Source organism: Lampetra planeri, chromosome 36, assembly GCF_965212315.1.
Source record: "Lampetra planeri chromosome 36, kcLamPlan1.2.h2, whole genome shotgun sequence".
Classification (NCBI taxonomy): Eukaryota; Metazoa; Chordata; class Hyperoartia; order Petromyzontiformes; family Petromyzontidae; genus Lampetra; species Lampetra planeri.
In genome coordinates, this window is record NC_136142.1 from 6,849,578 (window position 1) to 6,864,560 (window position 14,983).

Sequence of the window (14,983 nt, forward strand, 5' to 3'; positions counted from 1 at the left end):
CTCAATCTGATTGGCTCCCCTGAGTCATGTGACAGGGAGGGTCTGCCTGCCTGTTAACGTGACGCTCGTGACTTGCTTGCGATGGGCCACATGAAGAGGGGTTGAAGCGGCGCCGCAGTTGCTGGCTCGTCTCGTGTGTCTATTTGTTTACGCGTTACGAGGAAGGCCAAGTTGTCGCAATGTCGCCTGTTAAATACTCGTTTTCCCTTTAAGGCCACAGCGTTAAGTCGAGTGTGTTGAATTTCGATTTAAAGCTTTCGTGACTGCAGGGATTTATCTTCTTGGCTCTCTCGGTAAAGTCACGTAGAAGGGAAATAATATAATAAAAATAAAATAATAAAAATAAAACATAATAAAATAATTCTCACGACGTTTCGGCCACAACGCAAGCAGCCGTCCTCAGGTGAAGGACGGCTGCTTGCGTTGTGGCCGAAACGTCGTGAGAATTATTTTATTATGTTTTATTTTTGTTATTTTATTATTTCCCTTCTACGTGACTTTACCGAAAGAACCAAGAAGACGAGTGTGTTGAGTTTTGTCGTTAATTGTGCTGCTGCTGCCACCAGCGGAGCCACCAATGCGGCAGCAGATGCAGCAATCACCAAAAAGGTCGTCGGTGCGCTGGGTAGGTTCCCGAGAAGCCCCGAATCAACGCTGTACGGCAATGGACACGTGATGGGAGAAACCCGTTAATGCCTGCGGTGTTACCTGTTGCTTCTGTTTAAACTCGGCGGCAGCTGCTTTTTAATGTGAATTTAAAGCCACGTCTGAAACTATTGTAATGACAACATTTGTTGCATCTCAGCCGCTGAGCTTCAGTAACTTTCCCGTAGATCTATTATTATTATGATGCAAATGCAATCTATTTTCCTAGAAACCCACTGAAGCGATTGCCATATGCCTCGATAGTTGCCTATTCAATCACTGCCAGTCACTTTTACAGAGATCTCTCAGCAGGCCACGATTCACTTCCACTGAAGTGTATTTGCGGGGGGGGGGGGGGCGGCGGGGGCGGGAGCAGAACCGGTTTCAGATATCGCTCACCACCGGCGTTAGCCACGACTGGGGATCGAACTCAGTTCCGACAACTGCGGTGCCGTCCCTTCACCCCCTGGCCGGGACTTGATGTTGGAAAGCAGTCAATACAGGTGATGGCCGTGACATGCTGCGGGTATTATAAGCCTTGCTTGGTGTATAGGTCATCCTCATTAGGGCTCATCGGGCCATGCCTTAGCGCCCGCTACACTGCGCCCGAGGCCGTATTATAGCAGACAACAACCCGTTCCACCAGACTGCGCAAATTTAGAAAGGCAGGCGGCGGCCGTGCTAGCTGGTTATGGTGAGAGAGAGAGATAGCGCGCGGCTAAGTGGTTTATTTTATATTTAAAGATGTAATAGTGACGAGGATAAGGGCAGCACGTGTTAAACAAAGCTAAATCATCTTGTGTGTTGTGTTCCGATGCGTACGTACGGGGGGCATGGGATTATCGAATGCGGAGGGATAAGCCCGTGATAATTTCTGCAACAAATGCACGGACGATACGAACGTCAACAATATACCCCAACAATAAAAAAGCCCCAATCAAGCTTACTCAAAACAAACCCGCTCAGCTTACGTTGGCACACGAACACAAGTGAACCATCATTACCGCTCCGAAACCCATCCTCACAAGGGAGCTGCGTGGCCCTTTACGATCTTTCCAACTCGGTAAAAGCAAGTTGAAAGTTTCTAACATCGCTTGCGCGCTTTCGAAGGGAAAAAAAAAGTCCACTTACGAACAAAACACTCGGGGGCGATCTCCGCTTGGAAGCCGGTCACGGAGAGAAACGGCTCACACCGTCCCCCCCTGCTGCCCCCCCCCACCCACATTTCTCCACCCACGCACCATCGTAGCCTAAACCTGCCGTGTAATACTCGCCACAAGCCCACTTGCTAGAGGACTGCTGCGGGCTACTCGCGATACGAGCGGGGGGGGGGGGTCAATTTAAGCCGTGCAATGTGGCTGCGACGATACAGCCTCGGTTCCCCCTCTCACCCTCCGCCCCCACCCCCGCGCTCAGAAAGGCCACGTCAAGCCGAGGCCAATTGATTTAATGTGAATTGCGTGGGAAACTATCAATCGTTCAACTGAACCACCCTCCCCCCGCCACGCCACCGGCTTCCCAGTACGGATAGCGCAATCTGAGCGCCGGCCACGCGCTTTGGGGCGAATGTCCGTGGGCGACTCGCTCCACATTCATTTGTTTCTTCTGCAAAACGAGGGTCAATAACGCTATTTCTGGGGCCCCTTTTGAGGGCTTTGCTTTTTTGTTGGCGTGCGCGGGGGCCTGTTTTGTGAGTTCAAATTCGGCTCGATTTCTGGCCGATTGCGGAAAGATAATTTTTGTTCGTTTACCTGGGAAAGCCTCAATGAGTCTGGATGGTTTCGTTCAGGAGGTTTCCTGCGTTACAATGTTGGGCTGATTTCCTTAACAAGTGTTTGGGTAAATAGGCTCAAACCGGAGTACTCAGAAGAAAAAATCTTCACTCACGACGTGCGGCAATACTCAACAAGGCGAGGTTCAAGACTCAAATGCCCTCCCGTCATCTTCGCACCTGGTACTCCGAAGCAGTCTCCAATCTAAGTACAAAGCAGGTTAAAGCCAGCTTAGCTTCCAAGATACGAATGTAGAATGCATGTATTCAGGGCGATGTTTGTAAAACTGTAAACAATTTTTTTTATTTTACCAGGTAAGGCCCACTGAGCTGTATAGCTCTTTTTAAGAAGCGACCCGACCACAAATGATAGCTCAACAAAGTGGCTTATCATGTGGAAATGTATAGCAGTCAAATAGTCTAAACGCGAGTTGATTCTAAACGTGGAGGGAAAAACCGGAGGACTCGGAGAAAAATCCACGCGACCAGGGAAGAACATGCAAGCTCCAAATATACAACAGGCGTCAGGGTTGGGATGGAACCTACAACCTCCTGTATCCCAAGAGAGGGAGTTAACATCTCGCCACCGCGGTGCCCTGCTTGTATTGGGGTTTGGGTCTCCGCGACCTAATTTCAGCCTTAAACTGACCATGTGATGGCACTTCATCAGCAGTGGCTTTGAACTAAGGCAGCCACTTATATCAGCCGTGCCAGGAACCCATCCCGAGTTGCTAGGCTAGTAACGCAGCACGCCAGACACTGCTCTATCGCTCCAGCCCAGGTGAGCTTATATTGCGTACTAAGTTTAATTACAATTGCTATTATTATTATTAATTCATCACCGGCCAGGATTCGGGTTAATAATCAGAAGTTTGCGAGCTCAAATCCTGGTGCGGTGACGGAGGCTCTGGGGGGGGGTCAATAAAGTTTCACGCAATTCTGTGGCCGAGTCAGATGGAATCGCCCCCCCCCCCCACCCCCTTCCCCGGCAATAGGGACGCAAAATTTCTACCACTGGCTCTGGGCCGTAAAAGGGAGACAGAGAGAGACTTTGTCCGTCATCGTCAACCGAGGCACCGTGCGCCGCTTCTCTCTCGCAAAGTCGTCTCTCGAAACACGAGGAAGCGCGGGCGGGCGTGGTTGTCCCAGCTGCCTCGCCTCAACTTCCCTCTTATTAGCGGGCCGCACGTCGGGCACGTGATTGAACCCCCCCCCCCCCCGCCGACCCCGGCGCGTGTCACGTCTGCGCAAAATGCCACGCTGCCATTTCCCAATCGCTTAATGAGCACCCGCGTCAGGCACTCATTGCGGACGCGGGTCTTGACCCCGCCGGGGGTCGGCCTCCGCTGGCTTGCGGCGTGCCGAGGCGGGGGAGGGGCGGCGAAAACCAATTAACGGGCGTCTTGATTGCTTCCCCCTCCCAATAAGTTGGGGCACAATGCCGCGGCTTCGTCGCGAGCCGCTCGCCGTGGCCGCAAAAAAATATAACGACGACGGTGATAATGATGAGTGTGGGGGTGGGGGCTCTGCGGGGAGCGGTGAGAGAGGGGGGGGGGGAGAAACAAAACCATTGGGCCCGCACACGCGGGAAATCGGGGAAAACCGATCTGCAATTGTGATTTAAATTGAACTATATTAAATAAAATGCACAGCCACTTTGTTAACCCCGCTGCAGTGTCAGTCACAATGCGTACTTCACGGTGTTGGTCTATGCGGGTTTGTGAAGCCGGGGGGAGTAGAGCCGTGCAAACGCAGGAGTAGAGTACAACAATTTTATACTCTTGCACCACCGACCATCGAGTGCCCTCCACGTAGCTTTGCTTGTGTGGAGGCAGTCACTCATCCAAGCACCATCCGGGCTCAACCGCGCGTATGACATTCATAACAGCGTAGAAAAATGTGAATACAAATACTGCACCACTCACCGTGTACGTGAGCCAAGTGTATCTACGCTCAAACAAGTGCAGGGCAAATTTCGATGCACAGCTTTCGTGACTGCAGGGATTCACATTCTTGGTTCTTTCGGTAAAGTCACGTAGAAGGGAAACAATAAAATAATAAAAATAAAACAATACAATTCTGACGACGTTTCGATTGCAATCCGTGACTTTACCGAAAGAACCAAGAATAAGTGCAGGGCAGGCGCTCATTTCCATGAAGCCAGTGGCGGAACTGATACATTAGAGGGCAATGGTCCGTTCCCTTCCAAGGACAAACCACTGGCTGTGGACTTTCTGCAAAGTGGTACTTAATTTGTTGACATCCAGTGGGATGAGTTCGCCTACAACCCAGCTAAGAGCTATTTCGAACTGCGGCACACAAAACGCATCTTCGTCGCGACGCTCGGCATCGCGAGCTATTATGTGCGCATAACAACTTAAAAACAAATAATAATCCCTTGAAGCGCTTACGAAATTGGATGGCAGGTCCGATCAAAATAACTTTCGGAATAAACTAGTATTGTCTGGCAGTCAATTATTATAAATAATGGATACCCAAAAATCCTTCATTGTGAAGAATATAATTTTCCGGTTTGTTGTTGGCATGAAATTTGTGCCCTGCAAATTACTCCCTAACACAATATTACACTCGCATCTCTTGCAAAACAAGACTTGCTGTCTTGATAGTTTTTTTGTTGTTGCATGGTTATCAACAAGAACGCTACCTTACTTGCCTGCCTACTCGTTTTCTTTCGATTTGTTACACCGATGATCCCGTTTGTCCACTTGCCCGGCTACATTACAAGGGTTTGTTGTTGGCATGCAACGATGCATCGATTCGTCAAACGTTCACGGTCATGTGCATCAAATTGCGAGCCTGATAATTTGTCGATCACATTCGTGAAACATTTCCGTGAATAAAAAAGAAATATGTAAATGAGTGCGATTATGAGGCTGTAAGAATGAGAAACAAAAAATACACGGTAAGAAGAGGACGAAAAACAGGAACTCATTATATAATTATTCAATTAATTCACGACCCTGTATTGCGATAATGAAATCATTCCCTGCGGGGTAGGAGGGGGTGGTTGGTTATAAGCCTCCTACCTGCGGTACGCTGCGGAACGTACAGTATCTGCTCAGAAATGTATGATCTACAACAACCAGCTGGGCATAAAGCACTTGGGGAACAATTCGTGACGATGAAAAATTAATGTTAAGTCCAGATTTAAATACGGTCGCACGTGTCCGCTGCCTTCAAATCCAACGGTAAACCCCCGCTCGCAGACGCTCGCAGACGCAATCGGCTTTCAAGAAGAGCTGACCATGGTGGCGGCATCACCGTCGAGATCCCGGGCTCTAAATCGGGGTCTCAGCCACCCCCGTAGGTTTTTTTTTTCTCCGGGGCGCTACCGGTTTCATCCCACACGCACAAATGCGCACTGAATGAATGGTTGGCCGAAAACGTCTTGATAAGTAGAGGGACTGCGTTTAGAGTATTCGTGGCTGCTATCATTTTCCACGTGATAAGCCACTTCGTTGGGCTATCAATTATGGGCAGGTCGCTTCTGAAAAATAAGTTATATGGCTCAGTGGGCCTTACCTGACAAAATTAAAAGTTTAGTTTTAGTTTATTCCGTGTGCTTTGGTCACAGGCAACGGGCTCTCATTCGGCCTTAAGTCATCCACATGATTGTTGGAGCATGCAGGAGGCCCGTCTAACTATAGTTACTATAGCTATTTAAATTTTACCAGGTAAGGCCCATTGAGCTGTATGGCTCTTTTTCAGAAGTGACCTGGCCATAAATGGCAGCTCAACGAAGTGGCTTATCACGTGGAAATGTATAGCAGCCAAATACTCTAAACGCACGTTTCTAAACGTGGAGGGAAAAACCGGAGGACCCGGAGAAAAATCCACGCGACCACGGGGAGAGAGAGAGAACATGCAAACTCCAAATATGCAGCAGGCGTCAGGGTGGGGATCGAACCCACGATCTCCTGTATACCAGGCGAGGTAGTTAACATCTCCTAGCCACCGTGATGATGACGATGATAAGAGACACGCAAACTCCAAATATACAGCAGGCGCCAGGGTCGGGATGGAACCCACGAACCTCCTGTAGACCAGGCGAGGTAGACAACGTCTCGCCAGCGGCCCACCGCACGCTCGTACCTCGACGACGGCGTCGGGCTGGGCCACGTGGCACTGGACCCGGCGCAGGGCGCGAGTCCCCCGCAGCGGCAAAGACGTGCGCGCCGACTGCCCGAGCTGGCAGGAGACGTCGACACGCTGCACCCAGTGCACCAGCATGCGCCACAGTTGTACGGGTACCGCGTGGTACGGGTCCCTGTGCGCGGGGCAGGTGGCGGAGGGAGAATGTATGTCTGTATGTACGTTGAACTTCTTTTGCGCCGTACGTTCTAGCCAACCGTGGTAATCGGAGGTGCGGGGAATGGTCGGTGTGGTGGGTGTGGTGGGTGGGTGCAGGAGGTGGTGGCGGTGAATAAGGAATGGTCGAGGTGGGTGGTTGTTGCAGTGGGTGGGTGCGTGGGTTGGTGGGTGTGGTGGGGTGGGTGGGTGTGGTGGGTGGTTGGGTGGGTGCAGGAGGTGTGTGGTGGTGGGTGCGAGAGACAAACATTGCTATACAGGCAGACCATTGTAAAATGCTGGCAGGCCAGAAGATAAGCAGGCAAGCAGAGACACACGGACAAAGTGGAAGAAATAATGAGATGTATAAAGACAGGCAGTGATAGATGCGGTGGATAGAATCAGAGGGTAAACAAAAGGCGTAGACGCAGGGAGCGAAAGGCGCAGCGGAAGAAGGCCTAATAACACAAGTACGAATGACGGAGGGAAGATGATGATCGACGACACAGTGGGAAGTCTGGGTTAAGAGGTGGGCAGTTTGTAAAATACTAAAGACGCAGAATTGGCGACACACACCCATTGTAGACAATCTCAACAACAGCACTTGACAAAAAGAGCATTGGACAAGAAGATTACAGAATGCAAAACATCCCCAAAGTAATAATATACATATATGGAGGGGGGGGGTGGGGATTCAAATAAAAAGTTTAAACAGATCGGGATAGCTGTTATTTTAAATGCTATGTTAAAATTACGAAGCGGCACAAAAGGATGCCACACCAGGGAACACTGCGTGCAATAATCAAGCGAGCATGTCACTTTGGCTTGTGGGAATTTAATTTTCAAAGCTGGCAACGCCCAACGTAGATGGTGCATGCAGTCATTGGTTTTTCCTTAGGTTGCGGAGCAAACGCTGCAGAGTGACATTCACTGCAGGACTGACGCTGCGCATTATGAAACATGTACCCCTCGCTGCAGAGCGTGGGCGTCGAAGGTTAACACCACCGTTGCCTTTGCATCTGTACAAGACGATCCATGGCTTGATGATGATGATGGAGTTCAATCAACAGGACAATACCCTAGATCTGCTGCTTGTGGTTTTGATGGTGGTGGTGGTGGGGGGGGGTGGTAGTAGTGGAGCGGTTAGCGCGCTGTGCTATGAACCCAGCGGACCCATGTTCAATTCCAACTCGCGGCCAAGTGATGATTATTAGAATCGACTCGGCCTCAATTGAGTACCTGGTGTGATTTGTAAACATCGTCACGAGGGAGACAAAGGTGGTTGGGCGTGGTGCTGGCCACCCACCCCTCGTGCGCCTTGCTGGCCTTTATAGGTGCTCGCTAACAGCATTTGTCCCGACAGTCTGTTAAAGGCTATACGGGGGATATTTGTCGTTAGTGCTTGTGATGCCGATCGAGGCGGTGATGATTTCGTAGTTCCATGCTGCCGACTCAAAATGCACGATGTCTACGCTTATTTAATGAACACGGAGCGATGAGACGGCAAAGAGATACGTTCAGAATGATTTAGCGTTTCATAAATTACTATTTATATGACCATTGTATATGGGTTCCAGGAGTGACTGTTACCACACGCAGCCAGCAACACACAGCACGACGGAAGGTAGTTAATACCTTTCTTGAATTTAGACTGGTCAGCCATTTAAATATTTGTTCTCGCACCTGCTCTGATTGGCTGGATGGGGTCATGTTGTCATGATGGCAGCCTGACAACTGGCTGAATTATCATTTATGCGCTTCAATAAATCGACCTTGATCGTGGTAAATGACACACTGAGATTCGTCATTTCTTCTCATGTTTCATTATTTAAGAATTACTTGCTTACATGAAATGTCTTCAATTGTTTTTTTGTTAATAGGCTTGGCAGGCACTTTTCTTTGCCTTGATTCCCCACCGCACTTACTGGGCTGGGCGATCCAGACCAGAGGGGAGGGTTGGATGTCAGGCTTGCTCGCAAATACTTTATTACGCAAGAACAGGCACCCCCCCGCCCCCCATATATATGTTTAATGGCTAAGTAGCGTGCAACTGTGTTGCAAAACTAAATCAATCGAAGCAGCTGAGACTGGAGTGGCCGAACACACAGCCTGCCGTGCATACGAGGGGGCAACGACTCCAACCTTCGCACGAGGCCAATTCAAGAATTCCTCACTGTCGCACTGCCATTCGTTCGCCAACGAAGAATGCGCAAACATTTGAACGTTTCCATTCGGATCCCTGCCCACGCCTCACGAGCGAAGAAGCACGGGACGAGGCCGGCAAGGGCACGTGTCGGCTGACACGCCGCAGTGTGGCCCGATCTCCGCCCGCGGGGGGTTGCGCCGCCGTGTGTCTGCCGCCGAGACTCACGTGTAGATCATGATGAAAAACGTGGTGACGTGCGGCGACGGGCTGCCCGAGACTTTCACGGATATGTCGCACGGCTCCGACGCGCCCTGGCGGGCGAGGGTGAGACACGGCAGGCTGAGTTAGTCCTTCCAACGGGGCACTAGCGACGTCGAACAAAGACGGTCCTCTGCATCGCGCGCGCGCTCTCAGGAGCGCTTCTGCGGCCGTCTAGAACGCTGATATAGATTGACAAACTCAATTTCTCAGAACTGCCTTTTGTGTTTAGTTCGTTCTCCTTGCACCGCACCTAAGATTAGCTACGTACGGTGTGGAAGAAATCCAACATACGTACAGCACGTGGCTCTGGATGAAAACTAACGACGACGACAACAACACGTAATAATAATGACACAAACTGTTATGGCACAAACTGTTATGGCCATCGTCATTGTCGTCATCGTCTTTTTTTCCTATGTTTAAACCCATTTTGCAATTCACCTTTACCGTAAGATTTATCGTTGCCGTGCAATATTCATCCCTCCCTTGCTCCCGCCCGCCCACCCGCCCACCGACCCTCCACCTACCGAGTTCGACGTGTTACACAAGATGTTGGCATCGCTGCATCTCACGTGCAGCTGCTGCTCGGCTCGGCCTTCTGCTCTACCTGTGGATGGCGAACAGAACGAGGTTAGAACAACAATGACGAGGATCCCATCAACCACACCCCCCCCCTCCACAGCTCCTCCACAATTGTTCTTAAAGACGACTGGGGGCAGCCGCAGGTAGCGAGCAGGTAGGTGACGAGCGTGGTTATGAATCAAACTCAGGTTCTTGTAACTGAATGTGCACACGAAACAGACAAAGATCCTCCGCCCCACCCCCCCCCCCCCCCCCGTTATAGCTGCTATAAGCAGTTGTGGCAAGCGCTGTTAGCGAGCACCTATTAAGACCTGCGCAACGAATGCAGGAGCGGTGTGCGGGCCAGCACCACACCAAGCCACCTTTGTTTACTCAGTGCTGATGCTTTGACACCACGTGGTAGACATTCGTTTGAAAGCTGAGTCGACCTCTTCGTCGCGAAATTAAGAATCGATATGAATCTATTTAATCTGCACGACATTTCATGCCACAGTGGCTGGTGCACTGTGCAACAATCCCAGTGGCATCCGCTAGATCACAAAACTATGGAGCTACGATACGCAGATCCTGCATAAAGTCGTCCGGTCAACCTGGTCTGGTTCCCCCTGCGGTAGACCCAACCTAAAATAAAAAATGTGCTCGCATGGCGGTGTCGTTAACTTCATGATCACTATCACCGGGGAGACGAAGGCGGGCAGGCACGTGGTGGTACTATATGCCACACACTACCACCATCTCGTTGTCTTGTGTTCCGTAGGAGCTTTCAATGGATCTACATCATTAGACATCCTTTGCCAGTACCAAAAAGCTGTCTCTGGTGTGGACCAATCGAGGACAATGCATATATTATCAGTGTGTTTTTTGTTTGCATTTTGACTGCAAGTCTTGTGGTTAATGCAGACATGAATCCTTGTAAAAAGGTTTCAGTTTTGTTGCCAGAAAAAAGGGTGAAAAACTCTATTATTATAGCTTTTAATGGGTTTTCACTCAACACACGTGTTAACGTGACTCCTACTTTGGATTTAGTCAACTGCGTTCCACCCGGGCACACACTGTCATGAGCAGCATGCGTTTGTTATTGCACAAGAACGCTTCATCCCAGCTGTGGCAGCGCGGCACTTGTCCTTCTGTGTGGCTGTCTGAAACGACGGGAGAGTTGACAGGGTCGTTTAAGGATGGGTGCACAGCACCTGTGGGATTTCTGTGCCAGGGACTCAGATTTGGCATTCCTGGGTTGACACAAGTGATGCGCTGGCAAACCTCGTCCAGCCAGATGGTTTGATGGGCACAATGGTGACATAATGGAAAACAAAACAAGGATTCGTATTTTCACTGATTTACAGATCAACGATCTAGCTTACTTACTCCTCTTTGCTCCCTGTGGAGCATAAGGCCACAACAAGCCCACGCCATGCCAGACGGTCTTTAGCAGCTTTCTCTGCTTCACCCCAAGACAGGCCCATGGTTTTTAGTTGGTCAACACTCGCCTACTCCTAAGATGTTAATTTGGTAGCGTATCATCTCGTGGACAACTTGGGCCATCTTGGACGTCGTTTGGTACATGGAACGTACGTTACAGGCTCCAACCTTGATGATGTGCTTTAGGTCCAGGAGGCCCCTTTTCACCATTCCAACGTCCCTCCGAGGGCTTTGATTGGATAGGGTCATCCTGCCAGTTCCGTGGCTAGGTGCCTCCTGGTGGTCCGGTATTAAATGTGTACTTGTTGCAGTTTCCATAACAATTCAGTTTTTTCCCCACACCCAACCCTCAACCTGGAGGACCAGAGATTGTCCATTTTTTCTTTGACCAGTCCGGCATGGTTGGGCCTGCTGGGAGCCTGAGGCTCCCGCCGGCATTGCTCTCCGGGTCATGGAGATACACAAGCTTCTCTACCACGACAAGGACGACAACCCACGATAAAACGATCTAACAGCCCAATGTTATAATGGAACTTTCCACACCGATTTTGTCAGGCTACTTCTGGACGACGGCCTCCCCACGCCGCGTGGGTCGCGGGGCTTATTTGACCATACTTCACCACGCTGGTCAGTTCAGGTAGACAAAGCCAGAGGGCATAGATACGGGAGCATGCAAATACGGTACAACACTGGATTTTGATACATTGCACTCTGCTCAATTTCACACGTAGGCTTTGGCGACCAACCCCCCAAAAAAACCTCTTATGGATTGGACTCTGCTGCCCACCTACAGCCCTGCGGCAGTAGCAGCCTATAACAACCTGGAATGCATGGGTGGGTCTCCCATCTCTGAGCACTATCCAGACTCAACCCTGCTTAGCTTCCGAGGTGGGAAAGTGCTGCCCCACCCCGATGTGTGTATATACTCCCGAGACGTAACGAGATCAGCCCCACAACACAAATTGCCGGATTGCGGGCGTGAGTCGTGTAGGCCAGCGGAGTCGGCAAAACTCTGAACCCGCCCTCCCCCTCTCGCTGGCCGTCCAGCATTTCGCCTCTGGGTGTCCGCGGCGTTCAGTCCACACGGCGCGCCGCGTGGTCGGCCGCTGACGCACGGCATGCGATGGGGAGCCGGCGGCGTCGCAAATCGATGCCAGTGGGCTGCACGCTAAACTTAGACTCCGCGATAGCAATCGAGCTGCGCTTGTCATATCCGATGGTACGTAGCGCTAAATAATCATTCACGTCGTCGTGGAGGTCAATGTTACGCATGGTATACCATCAGCCCCACGGCCAGAAGGTCGTCCAATTTTGATTGTTAAATTCATGTTGACAGACAGATATATACCTGGAGACGCATTGCCTGCTTCACAAACTTTTTCTAGGTGTTTGATACGGTGCCCTTCATGCCGTGGCGTCTTGGAGGGCTTGCCCGTCACTAAAGTGACTTTGACACGTAGGGCTTTCGCGACCAATATTATTCATAATAAAGGTTTTTGGGTTAGATCGCGTAAGCATGAATGTGTCGGAACCCTCCACCACCCGACACAGCCAATTAAAGAGAACATTTGCTCTCCAACACACCGGTGGGCTGAAGGAGTAACTAATTGGCATTTTGTTTACGTGACAAATCCCTTACTAATTGGCTGTGTCGGGTGGTGGAGGGTTACGACACATTTATGCTTACATTCGCACTTGAGAGACCGAGGCGCGACGTTTAAAACCCCGCCTCAACGCGCATTTGTTTTCTCTCGTTTACGGTTCTCTGAAATGGCTTCTGTCTGTCTTCTTGGCTTTTCCTCACCTCGGCCTACGATATATTCCTTGTGATGTACGGCGCCTCGAGCACCGAGTAGTGCTTTATAATGCAACTCATTATTATTATTATTGAACAAGTTCGCGATTTCACATTGACTGTCAATCTTGACGGTCTTGGGCTGTGATGGTCTTGGGCCGATTTACTCCATGGGCCTTACCGCCCGAAACAATAAATGTCCGAGTCTTATTCTGACTTACGAAATTAAGTGGACTCGGGATTGACTGTGTCGCTGGAAAGGGACGATGGCCGGTGGGCGAGGATGACAACGGAATGGCAGTCAAAGGCTGGAACGCGCCTGAGACGACTCGAGCGTGGGAGCGATATTGAAGGCTGCATGGTGAGACCCCGCGCGTTTCAAAACGAGGTGTTCACGGCAACGAGGAGTCGGCCAAGGCTCCCCCGGGTAATGTTTTCAAGTAGAACTATTTATTGTTTTGCCAGGAAATGTTTTCACATTGATATCCAAATGAACCCCGGAACCTCAAGCGCAACCTGTAATAGGATTGTAGCGACTGAGCAATTAAAATGGGGTATTAAGTGAGCATAGACAACAGGAACATTAAAAGTGTGTTGTTTGGAAAAATGGAAGGAACCGGAAAGAGAGGACGACCTAACAGAGAATGGCTTCACGATGATGACGACGATGACATCGTGAGAGATTGGTGCCAAAAAGATGTGGCCACTCCTTCAGCAAATTGGCACAAGACAGAGGAAAGTGGAAAACAAATGACGAAACGTGTAGTGGACACCTATGGGCTGTCTGCCCATGAATCGTGATGATGATGAAAAAGCGAGCAATGCAAGTGTCAGATTGCACGTGTGAGAATTGTGTATTTTACAATGCAATGCAAACTATACGTACGTATGTTCAACTTCTCTTGCACCGTACGTAGCCAACCGTGTTAATCGGAGGTGCAAATGTGGACATTTTATGCGAACGTACCTTTAGGTTAATGGAACGAATGAGGCAGACTATACGAGACGGAATAAATCAGCCAGCCAAGTGAGGCAGGACAAACAGGACAGAATGCGCGAAACGAACTGCAGAAACTGTACGGTACACCCGCGCCGATTCATCGGGGTCAACAGATTCAACTACCTTACGTACGTATGTACGTTGAACTTCTTTCGCACCGCGCTAATCAGAGGCGCGGGTGAAGGACAACGAACTAAACAGCAAAAAGCAGCGAACGCGGTTACCCTCCAACCGCTCACGTTAACCCCTAGCCCTTTAACCCTTAACTCTCATTACGGAAGCAAGAAGTGTTTTTTTTGTATGGCTCATCATGCCTGCCAGGTTACAGCGCCCTGCTCTAGTTAAAAGTTGTTTTTGTAATGTGTGTGCTTTGTGAGATGCCTATTTTTGGTTCTTGTTTACGAATGCGATTAATTCCCATTAGGTCATCATTATCACGACAACGATGAAGCATTGTCGCATTGAGGTGGTGTGGGTGTGTGAGGGGGGGGGGGGGCGGCAGCGCGTGGCTGTGCGCAGCGGAACAGAGTTAGGAAGTATGGTAGTGTGGCGCCTCAATCATGTCGGAGGGCACTCTGGTGACTTTTTTTCACAACTAAGGTCATCGTCGTTGATGCAAAATGAACCGAAAGCAACGGATCCGCGTCCGTTATTAACCCTGCCCCATGACAGCTGAAAAAAAAGGTTGTATATAAAAAAGAATTCTACGTACATAAACAATTAGCCTATCATACAATTTAATTGATAATTGTTATAGGCCTTTATGTATCCACTGCTGGACGAAGACTGCCCCATGCCATGTTGGTTGAGCGCATATTACCGTACACGTTGGTGAATGGTGAGCTTTGGACTGATTCAGCTCGCAATCGTCACCTCACGTTAGCCGTGGGTAGCAATCGAACTCAGGCCACTGGGCTCAGGGCACAGGGTGTTAGCCATTGTTCCACTGCTCCTCCAAGGTGATACATATTATACTGAGGGTACACATGTCGAATAGCGTGCCGAAGGATCAATGTTCTTCTTCTCATTTATACACGTGTGTAATGGATCCATGTG

The 14,983-nt window shown here is 50.0% G+C and overlaps 1 protein-coding gene across 2 annotated transcripts in view; it reads right to left on the minus strand.

Moving 5' to 3' along the window:
• NPHP4 (nephrocystin 4) overlaps positions 1-14,983 on the minus strand; it is a 284,183-nt gene that overhangs the window by 10,271 nt on the left and 258,929 nt on the right. For both annotated transcript variants that reach the window (XM_078611468.1, XM_078611467.1), the window contains exons 23-25: positions 9,659-9,738; positions 9,096-9,181; positions 6,530-6,704 (exon numbers count right to left, since the gene is read on the minus strand). In XM_078611468.1, the coding sequence (XP_078467594.1) occupies positions 6,530-6,704; positions 9,096-9,181; positions 9,659-9,738 (341 nt within the window). The remainder of the gene's footprint in view (positions 1-6,529; positions 6,705-9,095; positions 9,182-9,658; positions 9,739-14,983) is intronic.